Genomic DNA, 24,768 nt, shown 5'->3' with positions numbered 1-24,768 from the left:
TGTTATGTTACAAAAACTGAAGCGCATTCACGCACATTCATTTTCTTAATGATCTTAACAGGCTTACATTTATGATTGTACACTCAAAACATTTGGGGCTTAAGACCTGGCAACATGATCTTGCTACGCTGCTGGTCGACGCAGGGAATAATGTTTAACTCGTGCATGCAGTGTATGATGGTCACAGAAATGCATGGCCGCGTCAACCAGAGTCCTGTCAGTACCCTCGACGTGCGTGAAGTTGCGAGGGCCCGATCAATGCTGCTTGCAGCTTTAATTCTGGCTGATTTTTGAGCTAGCTGTAATGCTAATAGATGGTATATTGGGTTTTATTAATGTGTGACTTCTGTTCAACGTGAGTTATTTTGTTTCAATTCGTCAATGTGGACGATTTATGGACTTTGAAAGCCCAATTTCTCATCAAAGAATGCCTAAAGCTCAGCGTTTTATTGCTCAAATGTTTGAGCTTCATTGTGCAGCGAGTTTAACAGTCTGGAGTCTTGTTTTTCAAGTTTTCAGAATTGTGTGCATAGTTACATGTTTTTGTGTGTATACAATGGAGAAAAACTGTATTACCGCAAATATATAGATATTGCAAAACTTTCATCAGTGGGCCATAGGCTCAATCACCAGTGTGTCACCGCCCTTGGCAATAAGAGACTTTTTTTCTTCTATTCTCACGCATTTAAAACCATTTACTTGTTCTAATTATATTATCTTTTTTATTTTCACACAGGGATTGGATTGGGCATGATTTTCAAGACCTACGTCCCTCTTACAGACCGTAACAGATTCTACTTCGCCGTGCCAGGAGAAATTCTCCTTCGGCTGCTTAAGCTTTTCAGTGTTCCTCTAATTGTGACAAGTGTGGTGAGAGGTAAATGAGATGAGCACTTCTGCCCCGTTAACTGTTGCATCAGGTTACACACAGGGCACACAGGTGGCCTGTCACATTTCAGCCCGCTGTCCGTGAATTGTGTTCATATACATTACAGGCACCCTATATACAGTATGTACATTTCATCATTTTGTTCATAATCATAATCTTTTATTTTTATGTTTTGAATGTAGGAGCAGCTGGCCTGACCATTGACACCTCCGTGAAAATCTCTTTCCGTATGGGAGTGTACATTGTCTCGACGACTATTGTGTCTGTATCTATAGGTTAGAGAAGTTTTGGGGCTACTTTCTTTACATGTGCACATTTCTGCATACAATCACATAATTATTAAACGCATGTAACGCGAAGCAACTCTTTATTGTCCCTTTCCTGTTTTATTTAAGTGTTTAAATGTCAGTCATTTTCACATCATGGTTATTTTTCATGTTGTATGTATATCAATTAGCATTAAAAAGTAATACTTTGTTCAGTTTTGGTTACAGAAAGCCATGGAGCAACTCTAAACTAAAGACAAAGAAAACATGCTCATTATGATAGTTGTGGCTGTGTATTTATAAATCACTTCTCTTGAAACTAATGAAGGACTTTGTTGATCAAAATATGTGTGTCCAAACATGTTGGACGTAATGTTTATTTTCACTTTATTATTCTTATTTTCTTTCTAATTTTCTCATTTCTAGTAGAACATTTTTAGACATTAAAATTAAGCCTTTGTGACCTCATTTTGTGAATCCCGATTAAAACTATTGTTTTCATTAAGTCACGATCCATATTGAACAGCATGCCACTTTTGCCGCTTACGTCCAACCTTGAATATGTGTTGTAGGATTGACACTGGTTCTGCTGGTCAAGCCTGGGGTTGCTCACATTGATGACCAAGATGAGCTGAATGAAATGGACGTGTTCGCCACCGTAGATACCTTGGTGGATCTACTGATGTGAGAAGAAATTGATATTACATCTGAGTTTAAGCTGAATTCAGTGTATGATTTGTCAACATTTGCAAGTTGACTAATATGTTTGACTCTTCTTTATTCTTTATAGTAACCTGATGCCACATAATATGATCCAGGCTTGCTTCCAACAGGTATGTTTTTCATACCTATACCCTTTTCCTTGCTTTCCACGAGGGAGAAAAATGTCGTATTTACTTGAGCACCCTATCTTTTCTTTTCTTAGTACAAGACTGTGAAGGTGGTGCATAGAAATTGTGTAACGGTACGTTTCTTCTTCTCGTCACTATTAAGATCCTTTATTGAAGTGCAATGATAGTTGATGATACATGAAGTTTCCCTCAGACCACTGTAACTAGTGTTTCCCCCATCTTGTGTCAGAATGCCACTTATATGCAACTGATGGGTCACTACGTCCAAGGACCCAACACGATGGGCCTGATGCTGTACTCCTTTGTTTTGGGACTGTGTCTGAAGAAGATCGGAGAAAGTGTCATGGAAGTCGTTGTCATCCTCAACAAGGCCATGAAAATTCTCTTCAACAAGGCTTTGAAGTAAAGTGAAACAGCATAATCAATACCATGTGGCAATATTCTGTCAGTGTTTATGCACTTCTATAACTTTAAAAACGGTCTTTTCTAATGACAGGGTTGTCTATTAGAACAGGAAGCATCACAGTATATTTCCCTCTTCTACCCTTAGTTAAGATGAAAAAATAATCAAATAAAGATAATTAGTTAATGTTTCAGATAAGTATTGCTTTTCCAACAATATTTATTCCTAATCATATTTGATTTTTTTCCCCAGATGAGAGAAATCAAACAGGTTTATTTTGGAGTAATATTGTAACATATTCCTTTTTTTGTCTTTTCTCCAGCTACTTGCCAGTTGCAGTGGTGTTTATGATTGGCAGCCATGTTATTGAGGGTCATGATTGGGACACTATCTACAAACTGTTAAAGTTCATGGCTGTGGTTCTTACTGGGTACGCTCTCCTTTCCTCATTGGCACCAAAACACCAACGCGTTTGTACATTTCGCAGCATTCACAACCCTCACACCTGGTGTATTGACTCTCAAGGCACATGGGGAAACTGATGAGTGTGAGAGTGGATGAGGGCAGGAGGTGTGGCCAGTGGTTTGCAAAAGTTCTGGCATCATCTGACAACAGCTATTTATAGACACAATACCAAAGGGTAGGCCTGCCATCTAAACACAGGACGGGTCCTTTTATTGCAATAACTGACACTAGCCAACATGTTTGAAATGATTTCTGCCTCTGTTAAAGCAACAGTTGTCAAACACACAAAATCCATTTTCTTCATCCATAAAAGTCAGACTAAAAAATACCAAATGGGCCTTTAAGCCTTCTACTAATTTCATGTCGTCAGCATCAGTATTTATTGTGTATTAAATTGTGTTTTTCAGACTCGCAATCCATGCAGTAATAGTTCTACCGATTGTGTATCTTCTGTGGGCCAGACGTAACCCGTTGCCTGTCATTAGAGGGGTTTTTCCTGCCTTACTGAGTGCGTTGATCATCTCCTCCAGGTAAGAGGATATTTGAGTGTATGGTTCTAGTTGTTTGAAGCTTGCTCTGTGTGCTTATTTTTTATATCTTTCATCAAAGCTGCCTAATTGTAAAGCAATTACAAACATTTTAAAAGGTATTTTTACATGTATGATTGCTCTTATATGATTCGTGCAATGAGAAAGCATGCATTGTGTCCCAAAGCTCCGCCACACAGCCCATCACATTGAAATGCTGTGAGGAGAGAAACCAGATCGACTACAGAATCACCCGCTTCATGCTGCCCATCATGACCACTGTCAACATGGACGGGACGGCCCTTTATGAGGTGGTCGCCGTAGTTTTCGTCACCCAACTCACCAACGTCGATCTGAACATTGGCCAGTTAATCAGCATCAGGTAAATCGCAGTTATTGTCTCTCTCTTCTGTCCCGAGAATTAAAGAAAATCATAGATATCAACGTTGGTTAAAATGACATAATATGGCATATTTTATTTTGTATTACTGTGTCTTCAGAAATCGACTCTCGTCATTCACTGAACAGTCCATTTGTTTGCTCTGCAGAGTGCTTTCAGCAGTCTCCAGCCTAGAATCAGCAGGGATGCCGGCGACAGGAGCCGTGACGACCCTCTGTATTTTGGCAACACTGGGCTTACTGCCGAAGGACGCCTCCGTCTTTTTGGTCATAGAATGGCTGCTGTAAGTGTTAATGCTTGCACAAAATGTAGTTAATGTATCAAACAGCGTGATGTAGTTGTATTTTCTGCTTTCATAGCTTACTGTGATTTCCATCTTCTAGAGACCGCTTCAACACTGTAGTAAATGTGTTGGGAGACTGCATCGGCATGGCACTGGTCCACCAACTGTCCCAAAAGGAACTGGGAGAATTGGATAAAGAAAAATAACAAGTAAATAAGAGAGGTTTCAAGATGTCTTACGGCCAAAATAAACCAGTCCCGTTGGACATTAGACATAGACGTTACGGCAGCAGCTGGAGACTGTCCAACATATGCTGTGTAAGCATCAGTATATATGTAACTGGGTCAGACTAAATGAAGATGACACAGCATTTAAATGAAACAGACAGACAAGAGAAAAATTAATGTTTTCTTAATATTGATACGGTTGGGAGGAAGGAAGGAAGAAAAGAGGGCATCAACTACTACCACTATGTCGTAGAAATCAAGCAAGCTTTTTAACAAATATTCATCTTAATTAAAATGAATGAATCAAAATAAATAAAACAACTCAAATGTACTTTCATGGGTTTTGAAACATTTTGATCGACCTCGCAAGTTATTCCTTTCATCCCCTGTGAAATATGTTTTGTTTAATATACTAGTGCGAAATGTGTCATCAGATCGCATTTATTCTTTCTGATCTGATCATTTTCAGTTTGAAACATTGAAAGTGGCTTAATACCATCTTTTCTCTTTTTTTTTTTGCTATGGTTCCTTCAAGTGTGCTTTCTATGCTGAGATATATCTCACCTGTGTTACAGCAGTACGCTCTCTGCTGGAGAGCAGCTTGAACAACAGGTGGACGTACAATAGAAAGCGTAGTCTGAAAATAGATTTTGCATTAGTGTTGGGCCCAGAAGAAACTAACAATATTTATGTTGAGAGTAGTAGAAACAATAAGTAATATTTATGAGCATGACCAATGCCTTACTTCTACACATTTTCCCTCCAAACACAAAACAGATATTTGCTCTTGAAAGGTTTTATTAATTCTCCAAACATTATGCAACCAAACAAATTCAGACCACTCTGAGTCCACACACACACACACACACACACACACACACACACACACACAAAGTGCGAATATAAGACAATGACATTAACAAAGCACTGTCTATGAAAGATAGGCAACATGAAGAGCAAAAGGTGCTAAATATTGCACATTATGATCAGTTCAGGAAACTTCTCAGACCATTCAGCCTCACTGGTAGATGAGCCCTCAAAACAGCTGAGTGAGCACACAAACCTAAGTCCACCGGCATATGTCATGAGACTGATGTTCATTTCCTGCCCTGACTGAGTGAAGGTAGATGAAACTGTGGGAAGAAACAAAAAAAAACGAGGTAACAGTTGATGATGGCCGACTCGCACACATCTCAGGATTGGGAAGCCCAATTTTCACAGAAATATTTGATGCGAATGCTATAGATTGAAATTTGTCAGACTTAAACTGTATTGTCTTTGCGATCCTTAAGATAATTAATAAAAAACCAAGAGAGGAGATGCACAAGTTCTGAGTACACTATGCTGATGAGCCTGGTTTTACATTAGCAAAAGGTTAATGTTATAGAGAGCAAAATAATAGTATGGCCTTATTAGCTGGACAACAAATGCTTCTGCGGTGCGTTAATAAATCATAATGTTCTCAAAAGAAATATTTGTAATCAAATCTTCTGTTAACCTGAGTCTATAGATTGTGCCATCATAAGTAAACAAAATGAACCTGGAAAGGTAAATAATGGACTGTGCTATGAGCAGTAATGTGAGTTATTGCTTGGTAGCAGCCCTTTTATCAGGTCAGCTTGGATATTTGTTCAGAGGAAATTACACACAGAAAATTACAAAAGCCACGCAACACCATTCTCTATTCCACCCGGTGATAAATTAGCATTCAATTCCAACAAAAGCGCAGCTTTAAAACCCCAGCAGTGTCCCAAGTGGCTGCGCTCTGTGTAGAGCACCGTGTTGTTGTTTTTTTTCTCTGCCCGCCTCAGGAGCAGTCGGTGAAGGTGGTCACCATGTTGCCCCGACGCTGGGTCACCGTCCTGCAGTGCTGCTTCCCCGAGCCCTGGAACCTGCTGTCGGTCCTGGAGCCGTGCGCGTTAAAGGAGAACATCTTCTCCAAGTCCTCAAACATGTCATCAAAGAGTCCCCCGCCGAAGCCCCCCTGCTGAAACTGTCTCTTCTGTCTGTCCATGGCCTCTCTGTGGGCCTGGAAGTGGCTGTCGAAGTGCCTCTTTTGGTGGGCTTGATTTTGGGAGTGAAAGTGGTGTCGCTGCTGTTGACCGAAAGTGTCCGAGTCTTTAAAAATGTCATCGAAGTTGAAGGACTGGTAGTGTTGGTTGAAGTTGTAGCCGCCTCCGCCTCCTCCTCCTCCTCCTCCTCCTCTATGGCCCTCGCCAGGCAATGGACCGTGGCCAAACTGGTCGTACTCTCGCCTCCTCTTATCGTCCGATAGCGTCTCGTACGCTGATGGAGGCACAGACGCATTACATCACTCAAAAGTTTCAGAACATTTTAAAACATTTTTAAGTTAAATCTATTGTACAACAACAGAGACTATTGTCCTATTGGAGATGACCCCCATGTATAATTTAAAATACTTTTGACCTTAATAACTCTAGTTAGCGCCTGTAGACAATACGTTATCTATAGGACTGTCATTGACATTTCTCAGTGAACCTTTACCTAATTTCAGAGACTTAAAATGATTTGCCCCATTGCCCTGGAATGGTGACTCACTTACCCTCCGCTATCTCCCTGAACTTCGCCTCTGCGTCTGGGCCCTTGTTGCGGTCAGGGTGGTACTTCAGGGCCAGCTTGTGGAAAGCCTTTTTGATCAGGCGCTCGGTGGCATCTTTGGGCACCCCCAGTATGTCGTAGTAGTCCCTCTTGGCCAGGATGAACTCGGAGATCAGCAAAATGTGCACAGCTAGCAGCAACGCCGACTGTGCCGTGGCCATACTGTTGGGTTGTCGCACCTTTGAGGCTGTAAAGAGAGCAGTTGGACCCATCTGTCAACGACGTGTCACAGGCAGGTAGGCTTTAAAAACGGTTAAAAACACTTTTAGATAAACGAACTATCAAAGAAATAGCCAGCACATAGGATACTAACAGTATTACCTAACGTTACTTTGCTAGGCGTGGGGCTCAAGGAACTCACGGGTTTTTGTGGAAGGCAGAAACTTGAAAGCGGCTCTGCCTTTAATAAGCTTGTTAATGATAATCTCTTGTTTGTCCTCAGTTGCTTAAAAGCTACCCGCGACAAATATCGTTTATACGTATTGGGGGGAAAAAGAGGGATTACCTGGAGACGAGGTGACACGCACAGCCTGCGAATACTTCTATCTGCCGCCGACAGCTCCAGCTGATGGGAAACGATAGCTAGCGATTGTTGACCAGCTGCATTCCTGAGTAACAACACCACGACTCGCAACGCTATTGGTCCTTTTCTTAACACAGTGACTCACATCGCTATGATTGGTGAAAATAGTGCGCACGCGGAGAATGGGGAGTTTCTGCCAAGAATACAAGCGAAGCAAGAGGTTAAGCTGCATACACTTCCGTCTTCGCTTTGCTCTATTATTTTTACATTATGAGTGAGGTGTGAGAGCTAAACTTGATTACAGCCCCGTCATTTATATAATTACATTTATATGTTTAATACCTTGTTTTGTTTTTCTTTTGCATTAAATAGATGATAAACGCTTAAACGTGTCCGTATTATGAATTCCCCTTTGTAGTTGTCCAACTGTTTTCCATTATAGATGGTACTGTAATTATCTTGATAGTTAAAATCGTATTGTAAATGTATTATAATTTAATGTATGTTTGCTCTCCTAATTGTTTCGGCAGAAGATAAGTGATGGACGCTTAAATTAGACATGTACATAACTTACTATGATTTATTCTTCGTAGTTGTGCAACCCTTTGTCATCATATATTGTACGTTATCGTAATAACCGGAGTAAACGTCATTTCCGCTATGAGGACGGCGACCCGGAAGTGTTGGTTTACGAGCTGGTTTGTGTTTTTAAAAACCAAGAAAGCTGTCTTTGTAACGCGTGTTCATGTAGTTTCGCTGCAGTTATGCCACGGTACTGCGCTGTGAAAGTTTGCAGAAACCGCGGGGGAGCTGCAACTAGCCAAGACAACAAAAGAATTAGCTTTTACCCGTAAGTTGTCTTATTTCTGTTTTATGGGCTTCCAAGTTAAATTTTCTTAGGTTTAGCTGCAATTACCTCTTTTCTGTTACCCCTAGAATCTTCACTCAAAGATATTAGTAGTTCTAGAGGCAGTGAGAGGTTGACAATAATGTCATGTCAGTAGTATATTAATGTATGTAATGGTTACCTCTTGTAATGGTACAAGGTGAGACTGAGACTGATAGAGTGAATGTGGAGGAATGACAACTTTTGAGGTAATGCCACATCCAAGTGGCAACTAATATAGAAACCATGAACAGCTTCTGTTTCAAGCCAGCCCTTTACTTTAAGTTTCCTTCATCCCTCCCCCAAAGGTTTCCATTGCAAGACAAGTCCAGGCTTCAGAGATGGGTGGACAACATGAGGCGGGAGGACTGGACCCCGAGTCGACATCAGTACCTGTGCAGTGAACATTTTACTGAGGACTGCTTCGATATTCGATGGGGCATCCGCTACCTGAAGAGCACAGCCATCCCGACCATGTTTCCCTCCACTGAGGACGTATGCATTTGTCTCGACAGTCGTCACATTTCTATTATAAAGTCAGGGCTTGCTGCACATGACAAACTTAGTTCTGGACCAACTCGCTAGTATTTATTTAAACACTTTCTGAAAGACGAAGAGCGCACTTTCACTTTCAGGAAATTCCACGAAGCTTTAGACTCCTGGAGAGTTTTTGGTGTGCAACAAGCCTGAACTTCATTTTGTGTTGTATTGCATTGCCTGTGATTGACTAGATTCATTTTTTTTTTCATTTCAGGGTGGCGAGAAAAACGTTCCAAGCATTAAAAGAAGCCCCAAGGCCAAACCCATGACTTTTGACATTGAGCCGGCTCCTCTCAGCAAGAGGCCGCTCATTTTGAGCAGAATGTGTAAAAAGGTCCTGCCGGGTACAACAAACAGCATCGTCGCCAAAGACACTGAGAGGATATTTGAGCTACCTTTGGTGTCGGACACTGGGATCTCCCGTCGTTCAGATCTCTCAGAGATGCGGACTGCTCCTTGTGAGTTTCCAGGTGATGGTGGAAGACCAACGGTGTCCCGCCTCGCACTGTCCCCGCGCAGCGAGCTCCCTCCTAAAGAGCAGACTGACTCGTTTGTGACCGTGTTGTGCTGCGAGTCGCTGGGCCTTTTCTCAGATGGGGAGGAAGATGTGGACGCAGCAGCCCTCCAAGCGGCGCTGGGCCAGACTTATAGCTTTGTCCCTGTGGAGATGGTCAAGGACGGACCCACGGCCTGCTTCTTGGAGGAGAGGGGACACATTTCTGTTCACGAGCACTCGTACTGCAGATCGAACACGGACAACGATCAGCTTTGGCGTAAGATCTTGAGTTTGCACGCAAAGATCTTGGAGCTGGATCGCAGAGAGGAGAGCACCATGGCCAAAATCCGTGCTCTGGAGACTGAGGTAGTCCTCCTGAAGAGAGACGGCGCCGTGTTTAAAGAGAAGCAGAGCATTTTGGAAGATTATATATCATCCATGTTGCTCTGATTGTTACCATTGAATCACTTTGCTGCAATGTTGCATATGCTCCTATACATAGATCCTGGCTTATTGAGGCACTTATATAGAACAGAGCCATTATTGTTATTTATCACACCTGTGCTTTAATCTGCTGTGAGAAAATTAAAAAGTGATCTGTGTTTGTCCACATGGTGGCGCTGTAGGACCATCGCCACAGGAAGCGTTTCAAATCTTCATTGAAGCATTGATTCATGGTGGCTTGTTGCTATGCATCCCTGATACATATTTACATGTTTTCATGGTTGGATCTCAGTTATATATCATAACTTATTAATGACTTACCATGCATTATGCTCCAAACCGTTTTAATACCTTGATGCACAACTGGCAAAATGATTTCCTCATGAGCTCTGGTATTTACAGCTGCTGCTTGCTGTGTTTATTCAAATCAACTCTCGACTGCTCGAAACCTCATTCAGATGTGATGACGCTGACTTTGTTGTTCACGTTCCATGTAAGCAGAGGCTCATTTTTTGTTATTCTTATGCGGTCGATCCTTGATTGCCGATACCCCTCCCTTTCATTCTGTGGGATCTCCTTCCAGTCCAACAATGTTCTGCTTTACAGAAAAATCAGCGATTGATTTACTCTGTCGAATAAAGTGTGTCATAAACGTGTTTCCATGTGCCGCTCAGGGGGGCTGGGGATTGTGTCCGCTATGTCCCTGGTGATTGTTTTAAACCCCCCCACAATGACGTGAACATGAACCAGTTGCAGGATTTATTTTCCACTTTTCCACCCTTGGGCTTTGAATTAGTCATCATAGTATTTTGGCCAAGTGAGGTGCCTAATCCTATTTGAAGCAGCTTTCCAGGATGAGCCATCGGCGGTCTCTGCACTGTTGCAGGCCTGGTCACAGAATCTGTGGAACAGATCAGAATATTGCGAGGGCAAATGCAGGGATCTTAAATGTGATTAAGAGACAGGGGAGAGGGTGAAATGGTCTCAAATCAATTTCAATGTAATTGATTGTACATGTGAAAGGATTTGTGAAGTGCAATTTCAAATGGCTCCAGGGTTTTTGCATCATATGAACAGGAGGCAAGGTGACATTTCCCAGGTGAAGAATGACTGGGCTATAGCAAGGATTAAGATAATGGATTCTCAAAATTCTGAATAATGAGATTAAATTGTTGTAATCATGTTGCTCAGCATCTCGGCAGGAAAACAAAACACCACTGCATTGGTCCCCTAATGCACACTGATGACATGCGATTCACTGTGATGACGATCAAGACGTGCACTTATCGCTCAGATTTTGTCCTTTCAAAGTGGAGTAATAATACTAAGCTTTGTTTGGAAATGTGCAATATTAACAGATTTACAAAGCCGTTCACAGCCAGGGAAATGTAAAAGACGATCAATAAAAACTATAGAATAACATGTTCATGATAAAATAAAAGCAATTGATAGATAAAATAAGCAAAAGTAGAAGGTTATATTGCCAGAAGGCCTTATGATAGCCTAAAAGCACTAAAAAAAACATTCCTTTTTTTCTGCAATGACAAATTCCAACAGAAAAAAAATGAAGATTCCCCTGTCTATTGCAGGCATATTACAGGGGGTGCCAATGCTGTTAATAGTAAATTATCATTTATTTATTGCACTTTATATTTGTATATTTGGATCAGACAAAGAAAGGTTAAGCAGAAGGAAAAGATGCAAATAGATGTGTGCAGTTTACATTTTTATTACATAAACATTTACAGTACATTAAAGTATATCAAATACATAAATATGTTAAACATGTCTGAGGATGATGAATAGCCTGGCATCATGTTTCTCTGTATATGTGTACAAAGATTAATGTTGCTTTATGTCTTGGCTGCTATTTCTATTGCGGGTTTATTTAGAAAATCCTATTTCCTCCAGCACTGAATAAAAGAAGGTATTCCACTCTGTACAAGGGTTACGTGTGGGGAAAAGATGCCAGCATATTATTAATATGCATCAAGCACCACGTCTAAGCTTATTCCATGGCAAACTATTCTGCTAAAACATTTAAAAAATGTGTGCTTTTCTTGCATGCATGATGGGTGTTTTATTTATGAGAACACTGAAACATTAACTGGCCACAATACTGCAAGATGCCAATTCTCATAATCGTAATGCTGACACTAGTCCAGTTAGATGCAACAACATTTATCCATCCATGATGGACTTCATGTGGAGTTAGTCAGGCCCTGGATTGTATCTCAAATGACGTATTCCTGGATATGAAGCAAAGTCCATGTTTATTTTTTTTTTAGGTGTAGTAGAGATATATCCAAGGGTTGGTGCAGCTGTTGAGGCTGGCCAGCAACATGATGATGGCAAACACTGGACCTGTGAGAGAAAAAGAGACAGGATATTTAAGTGTTTACACGTTTTCTATTTTTTATTGATAACTTGTAGGCCTACACCACAGTGACATTAAATATTATGTTACAGGCATCTTTGGTCCTCACTGAGACAAACCTTGAGTAGGCGCACTGCTGGGGCCCCATGCAGACCACAGCTGGACAACAAAGAAAGGGCTCCAACACACTGTGTATGTCATTATAATAACAAATGTCATTTTGACAGTCTTCAGCATGGCGTTGGACACCCCCTTCGTGCGTGTGCGCCCCGCCTGCAGCGCCTTTCTCTTCATGTTGAAGTAGATTGTTGTGCATATTCTTATTTGGCAATAAAGCACAATGACTGCAGGCAGGACAAACACTGACAGAGTGATCCAGGTGATGTAGATCCTGCTCCCCCACGGTTCAATAAATGTGGCCCAGCACTCGTACAGGTTCTCCCCCACCTCCTGGAGAGAGAAGATGGAGATCTGAGCAGCGCTGAAGGCGAGAGAGATGAGCCACGCTGCGCTTATGGAGAGGTATCTCCGAAACGAGCCCTTCAAGAAGGAAACCATCGGCTTACAAACCGCATGGTACCGGTCTATGGTCATGGCGACAATCATGTACGTGGAGGCAAACATCCCGACCACCTGCAAGTATTTCACGGACCGGCACAGGAAGTCAGTGCCTCGGAAGCTGTGCGTAATTTCCATGAGAAACTGCGGTAGGACTTGGAAAAAAGCGACCACCAGATCTGCCAGGCACAGGTGCAACAGAAACAGCTGGGTCTTTGTGTTTCTTTTTCGCCTCTTCCAAAGTGTGCCCAAGAAGAAAAGATTGCCACATGTTGCAAGAACAAAAACCAAACCCAAAATCACAGCTTTGATGAGTGCAAAATGTCCATACACTTCTCCAACCTCACCTGTTGCCTTTTCTGGACTGTTGCTGCTGGAACCCATTCCGGATGTTTCCAGTATTTCCCATCAAAAACGTCAACTGACATTATCTAGTGTTGTCGCAGAGGCATTTTCCTTCTTTGCGCGCGTGTTGCAATTGACTGTGGCTACGAGAAAGGAAAGCCATCGACTTGGAGGAGTGGGGGTCAGTCTACTCAGTGACGACTGATTCTCAGGAACATGTCATACAGAAATAGACACATACACAAATATGACTAGAATTTACCCCAATGGAAAAAAAGACGAGATTGGTCTCACGTGTCATTTTCAATAATCAAACCCATAACTTCAAAATACGAACTGAACCTTTAATTATTCATGCAACTCATCTTCAAAATTAGTTATGGCTCATTAACAATTGCTAAATGATCTGCACATTGTACATAATATTTACTTACTACATCTAATGCAGGATTATGCTCTGGCCTATTATTCATTTCTAATAATTAGTATTCAAATCTATTTTATTAAACATTCATGTTTTGTCCTCAGACCTCCTTTGTAAATGATCAGCACCTCTTCATCGCAGTTCATCCCAAATCCCTAATAAGTATTGAAGGAGCAACTGAGTCAAGAACAACTTGAAATAATGGTGAAAACGAAGCATCAGACAGTACTTCACTGCTATTAGGGACAAGGAGTTGCCATGGAAGCTCTGACATTAGGATTGCAGTGGCAGATAAATAAATGGAGGCTGAGAGCTGAAAGCAAAGTGTGAATAAAGCTGTCTTGTCGCACTCAAAATGTCATCAGGACACTACTTTGTGCAGTGTCAAGGTCATGCGTTTCAAAATTGAGAAATATGAATGAAAGGGGTACTGCAGTGATACAATTATAGGGCTTGCAAGATACATAATAGCCTGCAGTTCCTATAATGCAACTCAATTATTCTGCTTCTGTCTCAATACTCTGGTCTGATTGTCTGTTCAACACCCCCAGTTCTACACTGGTTTTTTGGACAGATATTTGTCTCAGGATGAGACCATGATCATTTTCTCAGAGCTTTCAAAGCTCAGCGATCACAATACCTTTTTCACAGGTGGTACTCTCCAAGATGAGTTAATAGCTGACTTTGATGCACAAAGTGTTTCTTCAAAGAACCACTACATGCACTACACAGAAAAGGTCTGTCTTTATTTTTTTTCTCTCTATATATTTCATCAAAGTGTGCATTACAGTGTAGCATAATGGAGAGACCTGTGCAGGACATACAGTACAATCCCCATGCTGGAGGAGTGACAACAAAAGGAGACAGTAATATTAATAATACTGAAGCTGTTTGAAGAAGAGTTCATAGTGTACCTGAAAAAGCTTCAGGTATTGCTTCCAAAGCAAGTGCAATAGTTGACTAACTTTTTATTTGTTTATTCCATTATTTCCATGGCTTTATGCTGCAAAACAATAAATAAATATAATAGTGACGGCATAAGGCATCAGTTTCACTGGTCTTAGTGTGACCCATTTTACATTTCACCATCCGAGTATAACCATTCTACTTTCTACCCACTTACCATTAGCATGATTGCTGTCCCTTGACACTGAATTTTTGGCCATTTAAAGCCCCCGCTGCGCCTCCTAAAAGAAGTGATTTTCAAGTGAACAGCTGGACAGAAGCGCTTTCATTCCACACCATGTGAACATGTGAACCAGTACAGTGGAGTGTATCTGACGGATGGTATATTATTATCAGTGCACACATCACTTGTTCCATGTTGACTGCAAAATGATCATCTTGTGAATTGTTGGGGACAATTATTTGAAGAAAAAAAAAATTGTGCACTGGCTCACACGCTGTGTCACCCTGCTGATTCAAAAGCCATTATGAACAACAAGGAGTGATTGGCAAGTGTGTGTGTAGGTGTGCATGTTATTCAAGAAAAAGCCAGTTAATAGGCCCTTTTCACAGCAGGAAAAAGGTGTAATTGAACGATGATGGCTGAATTCCATTTAGTTTCTTTGATTTCAGGGTCCTGGTAACATACATGGTGGCCCACTGTCACTTTTACTGGAACACCTGCAGTCAATAGAGCCATTAGTAGTGTTATTAGTAACACCTGTGCATTTCTTTGTAGGACAAGTCAAAATGTCTCCTGTGAGAAAGGCCTATTGTGCAGCATAGCATTAGGTATTGATCGAACTTGGTATTCATTAACTCTCATTATTTCTTTCAAAGAAGCATTTTCAACATGAGATGCTATGTGTTCTTTATGTCACAAACCACTACCCAAGTAACAAGACGTTTGAATGATGAATTACTTCAAGCCAACTGTGATCTTGAAAGCATAAACATACTGTGCATACTGTGCTGTGGATTATTGATATCTTTACATTGCAAGTGCTGCTAATTTTTTTGCAGCGAAATATTTGTTCTTTTTTATTCCAAAGATGTTTTGTCGACACTCAGTGGCATAACTAAAGCATTGCACTGTCCAGGGACGAAGTCGTCACATCCGGTCTTTTTCCTGTTTTCTTTTTCCCCCTCTAACGTACGTAGGCTGTACCCGTCCAGCACCACATTGAATGAAATGTCCTGTCCACATATTTAACCGTCTCGGATTCCTATGGTAAGAAGAAGTTTGTTTATTTTATGACATTGCGTAAAATTCGACTATGTGCTCTCTATTAAAGCTAAGCAACGTTAGCCAACAGCAGCTAACGTTTCCAGTGTGCACGTTGCATTTGTCAGCTATCTGCCGAGCAAGAACGGCTTTCAAACAAAACGCTCGTGAGGTGTTATTTAAAGCATATTATCGAACGCAGACGGCTTCGGTGTCTTGGATAGGTTTGGGTTAGCTTTAACGGGAAAATACCTTCACCCTAGCTTCACTTAGCCAGCGGGTTAACGTTACAGACACTGAAAAGGGGCCCAACAAAACGTTACTTCATTTTATTTCGACGTGTAGTGATACTCATTAGAGCAACAGGGAGTTCAAAGACATTCTGTCTGATTTTAATGCTGCCAAACACGGTCAAAGGTCCACCTCTCGTCGGAGCAAAGTCTTGCTCTCAATCACGTCCGCCAGCCACTTCTCTCTGAACCTGGTCCTCCCGGGTGTGTGCACCAGCCGGTTCGACTCCATTACGAAGTGCACCTCCACGGGCAGAGTTTGGGGTTTGACTTTAGACATGCCAACGACGAAATAGACGCTAGCCGTCACCTGAATCGGTTTCCGCGAGGTCGGGGTGCTAAAGCGGGCCTGGTAGTGGTAGAAGGTACGGTGCTCCTCCTCGGTTGAGGAGAGGAAGGCCAGACTGTAAACCCAGCAGGGTTGCATCTCCCACGTTTGAATATACTCCGCAATCTGCTTTTCCCCCACGTCGGCTGTGAAGTCTTTGCTGGCCACCCAGTTGATGGTGATCTTCTCACTGTCCGGAGAGTCATCCACCTGCTCCCTGACAGCGTGGTGGTGTCTCTCCAGCAAAGTCTTCACAAGTAGAGCTGACTCTGTCGAGGGATTTGGGTTCAATGAAAGCCGGTCCTCTTCCATCCCGTCTTTTTAGCAGTGAACACCGTACAGGGCGTTTGGGAACTGGAGGATTTAGGCTGTCAGATTGTGAAAGGTGTTGTCTGCATCTGCTTTTGTTGCTGTTGCAGTTTCCATGGCTACCAGGATGCAAATGGAGCCCTCTGTTGGCCTACTTTTCCATTTGCAGTGTGATGTGCTGGCTCCTAAAAATATTGATATTCACTGTTTTCAATCTTCTTCTTTTTTCCCAGGAAACATTAAAACAAGCAGCAAAATGATGTAATTTCTACCCAAAAGCTGCTGATGGCAGATAGACTGCCACAATGATGGCACAGATATTAAGCATCCCATTGCCTGATAAACTTCAAGTTCTCCACCTCTGTTCCAAGTGAGACAGCGAACGCATGTCGCGAATCAGGACCACACTGGACAGCGTGACCAAGGCAGTAGGCAGCACTGACCTCATCTCCAAGTTCTCCCGCCTCAAGCCTGGAAGTGCAGCGGTCGACGGCACCCAAGCGGAAAAGGTTCTGGTCAAAGCCGAGACCTTAACCTCTAACAACACAGCTACGGCCTCGCCACTTGAAACCACCATGAAGGAAGAAGAAGAAGAAGAAGGCTGCGAGAGGACCACAGAAGAGGAAGAAAATCCTTTTGTTGCCACAAAGAAGTCCACGTCCAGTTTAGCCTCGGCAGCGAGTGTGGCTGCACCGAGCTCTTCCCTGACTATGGCAAAACAATCTATGCCGCTGTTTCACCCAGCAGCTCTGTCCACCAACATGGATGAGACCTACAAAACTCTAGCTCAGCACATCAATAGTTACTTTGGCACCAGCAAGCAAGAGGAAGAAGGAGACAACAGACCCCCACAGCGGCAGCATTCTGAGCCCACTCTCAGTGCCGTCGCTCGGACAGCTAGAGACCACATTCCTATTTTGTCGCCAGTGGCAGAGGCTAAAAGTATTGAAGGACCCACTACCTCTCCTCCAACTCCATCACCATCAGAAGAGCTCGTCTCTCCAGCAGGGATGCCCTCCTCTGAAATCCCTGCATCTGAAAGTGCAGCTCAGTCCATCCCTGCACCTGCTATCACCTCTAAAAAAGGCTTCACCCATTACCTCTCCTACCCTCGGCCCAGCGTTCAGGCGTTTGTCGGCAGCTACATCGCACCCCTGGTCCCGAAATTCAGAGGCGATTCCAAGAGCATTGCAGCCGAAAGAGACAAGGCTTCTGCAGTTGCCGTGGAGGAGCCCGCTGTGGACAAGGCAAGACAGAAGACAGACAGTGAGGAGGAGAAAGTGAAGCAGCAGCTGTTGACTCAAAGAGAGAAGGTTAGGCGCTCGGTGTGGCTCTAACGAAAGTGGAACTCTTAGGGCAGTCCAAAATCAAAATATAAAACTATAATTTCACTTGTTATTGCTAGGTTGATACGTTAAAGACATTTTTATATTAAAATGTGTCAGATGGTCCTAATGTGTTGTACATGGTGTGTATTTGTCACGCAGATAGCAGCCAGGGTGGGTGTAGACAACAGGACCAGAGCTCTGGTGAAAGGCCTGCAGAGAGTCACTGATGTCAAGCTCCTCACCAGTCGGGTGGAGGAGCTCAGCGTTCACCTCCTGGAGTTCCCCGAGACGCGAGGTGTGGCTATCAAGGTTAGCAGCAGAATTATTTTTCGAATGTACCCTGCAGCTCAGCGTAATGTCAGATTGTATTGCACAGTCTTTAAATGTGTTTTTTTTTTTTTTTAAGAGAGAAGTCTTAGTCAAGTATGTTTGTGACCTTTTCAGGAGAGTGTGCTACCCTGCCTGCTGCGATTGCGCCAGGCCAGAGATCTGCCTCTTCAGGCTGCTGTGAGAGAAGCCCTGGCCCTGGTTGGCTACGCCGAACCAGTCAAAGGCAGAGGAATTCGGGTCCTGGCCATAGACGGAGGCGGAACAAGGTAAAGCTATACCGGAAGTACCAACAGAATATCCAGAGAAAACAAAGCTACAGAGCTGGTTTCACTGCTGGATTGATAGGTCACAAATAATAGGAACTAATATGGTTCTATTACACTACAGAGAAATACAAAGTGACCTTTCATTGCAGGCCTACTGGGGAAAAAAACACTTCTATATGTTCGCTCTAGTGGATCAAACTTAACAGCTGCATTTTTTTGTCAGTGTAGGTTTGTAAACCTTGTGCCTTTTGTTACAGGGGACTGCTGGCCTTACAAACACTCCAGAAACTGCAGAACCTGACTGGAAAACGAATCCACCAGCTGTTTGACTACATCTGTGGAGTCAGCACAGGTATATTGTCATCAATGTTTAGTGTTCTTACACTGGAATGTATGTGAACTCCTGATACTCCCTTCCTCAACGGCACATCACAGTTGTTCCGCTCTACTTTTAGGTGCCATTTTGGCCTTCATGCTGGGAATTTTTCAGATCCCCGTAGAGGAGTGCGAGGAGATGTACAGGAAGCTGGGCTCGGATGTGTTCAAACAGAATGTCATCGTCGGAACCGTTAAGATGGGCTGGAGCCATGCGTTCTATGACAGCGAAATATGGGAAAACATCCTCAAGTTAGTCTGCAGGGCTCTTTAATCCTGTATTTACATTCCTTTACAACTCTCTTTCATCCTGGATTTCAAAGACACTGGAGTAGTCTATATATAGTATATATAGTTGGCTGTGTCTTTAATCTGTTTGTGTTTTTAGGGAACGCATGGGTGAGGGGCGTATGTTTGAGAGTGCCAGGGACCCACACTGCCCTAAAGTAAGCCAAATAACTTTTCAGCTCTTTTTATTTGAGGATTATTTGCAGTATAACCATAGTGAGAGACACACAAGTGCTCATGTTGTCAGATCTTTAAAATAAATTATATTTTACCGCAAAGGACTAAGGAACACACCAGCGTGCCTTGTTGAAGTGCACATTTTCCTCTCTAAATGTGCCCTTTTTGTGTCCACAAGGTGTCAGCAGTGAGCACCATTGTGAACAGGGGTTTACCTCTGAAGGCCTACACGTTTAGGAACTACACACTCATGCCAGGAGTGAGATCCCACTACATCGGAGACTGCAACCACAAGATGTGGCAGGCCATCAGGGCCTCTTCTGCCGCTCCAGGCTACTTCAAGGAATTTGTCCTGGGAAAAGACCTGCATCAGGTACGACATGGACCTGAGAGAGGTGGGGGATGTCTGCGATAAGTTCAGCTCTGTTTTAGTATATTGGAGGTTGATAGCAGCTAGCAGCGGCACTGATCACCATAGTGATCTAAGAAGTCGCATGTCTCAGAGCCCACGTTTAGTGGGAGGGAGTCATTTCCTTGAAATCTTACCAATCAATACACTTCCGCTGTGGCACTGCGTTGCCTAGTGCCAAGGACAAAAGCACTGAGCTTAGACTGCACTCTGTGCTTGCACATCAAGGGTATGTGTGAAAATTTATTTCACTCTTCCGAACCCATAAACTTAAAGGCAGTCCCTTACTTGTTAAACAGAATAGAGTGCTGCAGGGATGAAGTACTTTTGTGGGCCAACCCCATAAGTTAGCCCTGGTTCACTCAAGAAAAAGCCAATGGGATTGTTCCAGAAAAATAATAATGGTAGATTTTAGGCTTAAATAGGGAGTTATTTAATGAAAAACAGGCTGCTGAGGCATCTGATAAATGACTACAGTATTTGTAGCATTAATGTATTTTTGTAACACTTTTATAACGCTTGGGTCCATATCACAGAGTGCCTTTATTTCATGTCATTTGATTATTAGGCCAGATATCTTAAGATGGTCTTTATGGGCAGCAATTATGCTGCAGGCTTAGCTTCATTTTGATAACCTACTTAAGCAAAATTAGCCTTGTCCCTGCTTCTAACAAGTATTTCTCTCCCCTGCCATTTCCTAATGCCAGAGTTCTGGTTGACAGCCCAATGTTTTAGTCATTAGCAGATCCTAATCTCCAGTCCCACTTTGCATGTTTATAGACCTACGCCTTGATTCTGCTCTGCAGTTAGAATGAAAACAAATTACCTACTAGTCGTTTGCCCGAGCTCAGGCTTATCCAGCTACTCATTTTTAACAGTGAATGTTTGCTATAAAAATACACCTGTCAGGGATGATTGTCACCCGTTTTTTTTCTGCAGGATTATTGTTTATTAGCCAACCAGCACCTAAAATACCATTTTTAACATATTTGTAACTGTTTGTTTTATTGATCAGATTCAGTGTTTAAATCACAATTTAAAAACTGCCACTACTAACCCCCAAAAGGTTGCTAGCTTTGCTACTAATGTATTACACAGAAATTTGATCATATTGTATGTTAGCATGCTAATTAACATGCTAACATGTTTCATAGGAGCATGATAGCTGCTCGTTTGAAGTGTCTGTTTTGAGTTGTTTCCCACACACTGGGATGGAGAATGAATGAGGTGTGTGTGTTCCACACTAGACAGTTTGAGCTACCGTTGCCACCCACTGGTCTCACTACTACTCTAGTTTTCAGCACTAGCAGCGGTATTTCTCAGGAAATTTCTGCCATCGCAGGCCAGCAGACACTATCTCACAGACTCAATGTATAGGTAACATTCAAATATTCTCCCAGAGCTGTAGTTCTTAATCATAGCAAACAATCATTGTGAGGCAATAGCAGTCATTTGCCTGCTTGATGATGATGCTGCAGCATTTAGCTTATGTCATTAGATGCAGGCTAGTTGTCATTCAGTTAAGTTAGACCCTAGGGTGAGAGGTTGAGGGTCAGAGCTGAGGAGCAGCTGTGTAATTAACCTGCGCTCTCAAAAAATGCAAACTGTGTTCCACTGTTTAAATAGCTTGAGGGTGAACAGCTTTACTATTAGACTAAGAATGATATGTTTTGGGCAGTATTGTCCCATAATGACACCAGGGCAGCAGAGTGGACCGGTCCTCCATAGACAGACGTTTGTTTGTTTGTTTGTTTGGGTGGGTGGGTGGGAGGGAGGGAGGGGATTAAAGCCTCTTCTCCTGCCCACCCCTTGTAGAGGCGTGGAACTGACCTGTACCCCTGGCTGGGGAGTGTCGGACCTCTTTGTGTGCCACACTCACCATGTCTATTAATCCCAGCAAAAAGCCCTTCAGTGGTTGGATATAATCCAGAACTGGACTCGGGGAAAGGCTGAGAAAGAGCATTTAGCACTAAATTGGTCCAGGCATCCATTCAGCTTGATTGTCCTCTTTCTGTCATTGTTGGCACCACTGAGATTTGCAACTCTTTCATGAATCCAGTAACAGTATTTAGCACAGAATGTGTGATTAGCTTCTAAATTAAGAAGATTAGAATTCTCAAATATAATATGCTGTACCAACAACACTTAAGTCAGAGTAATGCAGCAAGTAGACTCTTTATTTAACAGAATTTCAGACCAAATTACAAAAAAATTACTTATTTTAGCTGCTTAAAAGACTTCTTGTTTACTTCTGAATAAACAGGGCTGTTTGCCAGAGCAGTACATCTCTGGCCAGGGAGCTTCTTTTCCTCGGGCCCAGAGCTGTACCACTCCAGGACAGCTTGTCCACTTCACCCCGTTTGTCCCCTACAGGCTGTCACAACAAAATACATTACAACTAGAGGCCCATCCTATACATACAAAGTGTCCTATATGTGCATTAACCTTGCTTAGTAAGCAAACATGACTGACGCAAGGTGACTTTACAGATTCTGGAATCCCATCAACCACAGTTCCCTTTTATCATTTCCCTTACCATCTGTCTCCTCCTTTTAGGATGGAGGACTACTCATCAACAACCCCACAGCTTTGGCCATCCATGAGTGTAAGTGTCTGTGGCCCAACACACCGCTGCAGTGCGTGTTGTCTCTGGGCACCGGGCGGTACGAGACGGCGGGCAACAACAGCACGACCTACACGAGCCTCAAGACCAAGCTGAGCCACGTCATCAGCAGCGCCACAGATACCGAGGGTAGGACCACACAAAAATGTTTGCATGTGTTTGACGTCCCATGCAGATTTATTTATAAACCCCAGATTAGAGGCGTGTGGTCGCAGGCCGTGTGATGAGCTGCGATTTCTCTGGTTTCAGTGCAGTAACTACACCGCAACAAGTGTCCAACATCTGTAGCTAAATTCCTCCGTCTTTCTTCCAGAGGTGCACACCATGCTGGACGCTCTCCTGCCCCCCGACACATACTTCCGCTTCAACCCCTACATGAGCGAGGACATCCCGTTGAACGAGAGCCGCGCGGAGAAGCTGAACTTCCTCAAGGGCGAGGGGGAGCGCTACCTGGAGCGCAACGAGGCCAAGCTAAGGAAGGCAGCGAGCGTGCTGGGCCAGGAGAAGAGCACCATCCAGAGGCTGGCCGAGTGGACCAAGCTCAAGGCTAACATGTACAAGGGCCTCCCCTTCGTCTCCAAGCTGTAGTTAGTGGCTCGGCAACAGTGTGACCACAAGTGGGTTTTTAAGGTAAGAAGACATGGCGTGTAAAAACTCCCACGGTATGAAAGATTAGGGGGCAAACTTTTGATCATCATCTAAAGGACTGTTTGGGAAATGTATGACTATGTTGATTCTTTAAACAAGACAATAGTATTCTGTAAATAGTGTGAAATGAAATATGTGATGTAATTAGTTCTTTGTGGGACAGAATGCGTCTAAGATGGAGACAGAATTATTTAATTTGAAAAGAGTTAAGCAAGTTTTGACACTTCGATGAAATCAGTGAAATGTATGTGTTCATAAATTTCTGAATTTTTAGCTAGTTAAAAGTGTTGATTGACTGAACGCATAATGAGGGTATATGACACTAATACATCACCATATTATAAAGAATAATGTTAATATAACTAGTTATTTTGTAAAAAACAACAAACACTGATTTTCATTTTCAGAAACTTGAATACATCAAGATGTAATTAATACATGATTGCACAGTGAAAACAAAAACATGACTACCTATTCATAACGCTGTACAGATGAAAGACCTCATACACTTTGTAAAATAGAATTCTTAACCTTGAAAATGTAAATATTTGATGTAATTGTCAATTATTTGATTGCTTGAGTTGCTATAATTTGAGAATACGACAAAGGAAATACCGTAATGTCCCTGTGCTGTATTGACACATACAGACACTGAAATCTGTTTCAGAATGCGATTACTGTTTTCCTTCATGACACAAAGCATGTTCTCCAATGTGGCCCAGTATTCTGCTTTTTAACCTAGCTCAGCCCTGGCTCTCGTGTTCCCACACTTTTTACATTGTGAGAATCCTAATTGCCCCGATTCATTGCTTGATGGAATGCGAAAAAGAAAATGGCAACAAAAAAATAAAACTTGGGTTTCCAAAACCGTGATCAAATATTGTTCCCTTTTGACTTATGTATGATTTGTTTTAAAAGTCTGCTTATAAGTTTAGTGGATATAGAATATATATCACAGGAATGTACTTCATGTTTTATCTGCTGTTAAATTCTGATGCCACACACACACACACACACTTCTCAAAGAGCCACACAAAAGAGTTGTCACAGAGGAATGCTCAGTGTCTAGCTATGATGAATTGCCTTTTCCCAATCGCACACATTGATTTTCTGCTTTTATTGTTTTGATCCCATTAAGATCCACTGAAATTCCTTAGCGTCATTCCTCCCAGTCACACTGCGGTTACCCCAATCAACGTGAACAATAACGCTGTGAGGAGGCATCCCTACAAACACCCACAACAGTGACGCACGTCACAATGATATGTCTTGACTGATGCCTCTTGCCTGGTGTCAAACAGTCAAAGTTAGAACTGGCTTGACTGATAGATTGATGGCAATTTATTTATTTATTTATTTTTTTTCAATGCCATCTTGAGCTTCACCCAAACATCAAGGTCTGATTTATGTCTATGATGCTTCCACTTGGCCTTGCTCCAGAAGGGCCTTATCAGTAGGTAACCGATCTGACAAGAGGATCTAGGTTGAAAGCTGGCAACATGGCAGAAAATGTCAAAGTTTCATGTTACTAAGAACTTCTCTGGGGCTGATGGGATGTTGGATTAAAATACATTTTAGTTTCGGTGCATGGAAGCACTTCTTGGAACCAGCAGCGTTGCTTCAGATGCAAGAGTAAAAAATCATTTCTGAAGTTCAGCCAAATTACAAAACGTACATATTTCCCCTCACCATGCTGGTAGTTTC

At 42.5% G+C, this 24,768-nt stretch overlaps 5 protein-coding genes across 6 annotated transcripts; 3 read left to right on the top strand and 2 right to left on the bottom strand.

Moving 5' to 3' along the window:
* The first annotated feature begins 392 nt into the window (after positions 1–392).
* LOC137877110 (excitatory amino acid transporter 3-like) lies at positions 393–4,721 on the top strand. The gene is made up of 11 exons (XM_068716805.1): positions 393–877; positions 1,072–1,164; positions 1,728–1,839; positions 1,946–1,988; positions 2,081–2,119; positions 2,236–2,408; positions 2,732–2,839; positions 3,282–3,404; positions 3,589–3,783; positions 3,950–4,084; positions 4,185–4,721. Exons 1-11 carry the CDS (start codon positions 751–753, stop codon positions 4,288–4,290), a joined length of 1,254 nt encoding a protein of 417 aa, XP_068572906.1. The 5' UTR covers positions 393–750; the 3' UTR covers positions 4,291–4,721.
* A 370-nt stretch (positions 4,722–5,091) lies between these two features.
* On the bottom strand, positions 5,092–7,527 carry LOC137877112 (dnaJ homolog subfamily B member 9-like). Of its 2 annotated transcripts, none has more exons than XM_068716808.1 (3): positions 7,436–7,527; positions 6,875–7,117; positions 5,092–6,597 (listed from the first exon to the last, which is right to left on the bottom strand). In XM_068716808.1, exons 2-3 carry the CDS (start codon positions 7,089–7,091, stop codon positions 6,119–6,121), a joined length of 696 nt encoding a protein of 231 aa, XP_068572909.1. In that variant the 5' UTR covers positions 7,092–7,117; positions 7,436–7,527; the 3' UTR covers positions 5,092–6,118. The 2 variants fall into 2 exon arrangements, with proteins under 2 accessions (XP_068572909.1, XP_068572908.1); XM_068716807.1 differs by having other exon boundaries at positions 6,875–7,142; positions 7,436–7,517.
* Positions 7,528–8,126: 599 nt separating this feature from the next.
* On the top strand, positions 8,127–10,654 carry LOC137877111 (THAP domain-containing protein 5-like). The gene is made up of 3 exons (XM_068716806.1): positions 8,127–8,303; positions 8,648–8,834; positions 9,094–10,654. Exons 1-3 carry the CDS (start codon positions 8,218–8,220, stop codon positions 9,823–9,825), a joined length of 1,005 nt encoding a protein of 334 aa, XP_068572907.1. The 5' UTR covers positions 8,127–8,217; the 3' UTR covers positions 9,826–10,654.
* Positions 10,655–12,103: 1,449 nt separating this feature from the next.
* On the bottom strand, positions 12,104–13,138 carry avpr2l (arginine vasopressin receptor 2, like). The gene is made up of 2 exons (XM_068717394.1): positions 12,316–13,138; positions 12,104–12,183 (listed from the first exon to the last, which is right to left on the bottom strand). Exons 1-2 carry the CDS (start codon positions 13,136–13,138, stop codon positions 12,104–12,106), a joined length of 903 nt encoding a protein of 300 aa, XP_068573495.1.
* Positions 13,139–15,592: 2,454 nt separating this feature from the next.
* pnpla8 (patatin-like phospholipase domain containing 8) lies at positions 15,593–23,942 on the top strand. The gene is made up of 10 exons (XM_068716804.1): positions 15,593–15,699; positions 16,854–17,933; positions 18,108–18,257; positions 18,393–18,544; positions 18,802–18,896; positions 19,000–19,171; positions 19,308–19,365; positions 19,563–19,757; positions 22,350–22,545; positions 22,730–23,942. The coding sequence occupies exons 2-10, from the start codon at positions 17,007–17,009 to the stop codon at positions 23,002–23,004; spliced, it is 2,220 nt and encodes a 739-aa protein (XP_068572905.1). The 5' UTR covers positions 15,593–15,699; positions 16,854–17,006; the 3' UTR covers positions 23,005–23,942.
* Positions 23,943–24,768: the final 826 nt, after the last annotated feature.

This window comes from Cebidichthys violaceus, unplaced genomic scaffold, assembly GCF_023349555.1.
Source record: "Cebidichthys violaceus isolate CVI_PGR_0920_01 unplaced genomic scaffold, fCebVio1.0.p SCAF_21, whole genome shotgun sequence".
In the NCBI taxonomy this organism is placed as follows: Eukaryota; Metazoa; Chordata; class Actinopteri; order Perciformes; family Stichaeidae; genus Cebidichthys; species Cebidichthys violaceus.
This window is presented reverse-complemented; position numbering and strand designations above follow the sequence as displayed.

Bases quoted from the DNA above. Each gene is read 5' to 3' on its own strand.
- LOC137877110 (XM_068716805.1), top strand. From the start codon at position 751: ATGATTTTCAAGACCTACGTCCCTCTTACAGACCGTAACAGATTCTAC. The intron at 1,165-1,727 runs GTTAGAGAAGTT...TATGTGTTGTAG, and splicing joins TATTGTGTCTGTATCTATAG to GATTGACACTGGTTCTGCTG. The intron at 2,120-2,235 runs GTACGTTTCTTC...ATCTTGTGTCAG, and splicing joins TGCATAGAAATTGTGTAACG to AATGCCACTTATATGCAACT.
- LOC137877112 (XM_068716807.1), bottom strand. From the start codon at position 7,142: ATGGGTCCAACTGCTCTCTTTACAGCCTCAAAGGTGCGACAACCCAAC. The intron at 6,598-6,874 runs GTAAGTGAGTCA...TGCCTCCATCAG, and splicing joins GTTCAGGGAGATAGCGGAGG to CGTACGAGACGCTATCGGAC.
- LOC137877111 (XM_068716806.1), top strand. From the start codon at position 8,218: ATGCCACGGTACTGCGCTGTGAAAGTTTGCAGAAACCGCGGGGGAGCT. The intron at 8,304-8,647 runs GTAAGTTGTCTT...CCTCCCCCAAAG, and splicing joins AAAAGAATTAGCTTTTACCC to GTTTCCATTGCAAGACAAGT. The intron at 8,835-9,093 runs GTATGCATTTGT...TTTTCATTTCAG, and splicing joins TGTTTCCCTCCACTGAGGAC to GGTGGCGAGAAAAACGTTCC.
- avpr2l (XM_068717394.1), bottom strand. From the start codon at position 13,138: ATGGGTTCCAGCAGCAACAGTCCAGAAAAGGCAACAGGTGAGGTTGGA. The intron at 12,184-12,315 runs GTTTGTCTCAGT...TTTCTCTCACAG, and splicing joins CAGCAGTGCGCCTACTCAAG to GTCCAGTGTTTGCCATCATC.
- pnpla8 (XM_068716804.1), top strand. From the start codon at position 17,007: ATGTCGCGAATCAGGACCACACTGGACAGCGTGACCAAGGCAGTAGGC. The intron at 18,897-18,999 runs GTATATTGTCAT...CTCTACTTTTAG, and splicing joins CATCTGTGGAGTCAGCACAG to GTGCCATTTTGGCCTTCATG. The intron at 22,546-22,729 runs GTAGGACCACAC...TCTTTCTTCCAG, and splicing joins CAGCGCCACAGATACCGAGG to AGGTGCACACCATGCTGGAC.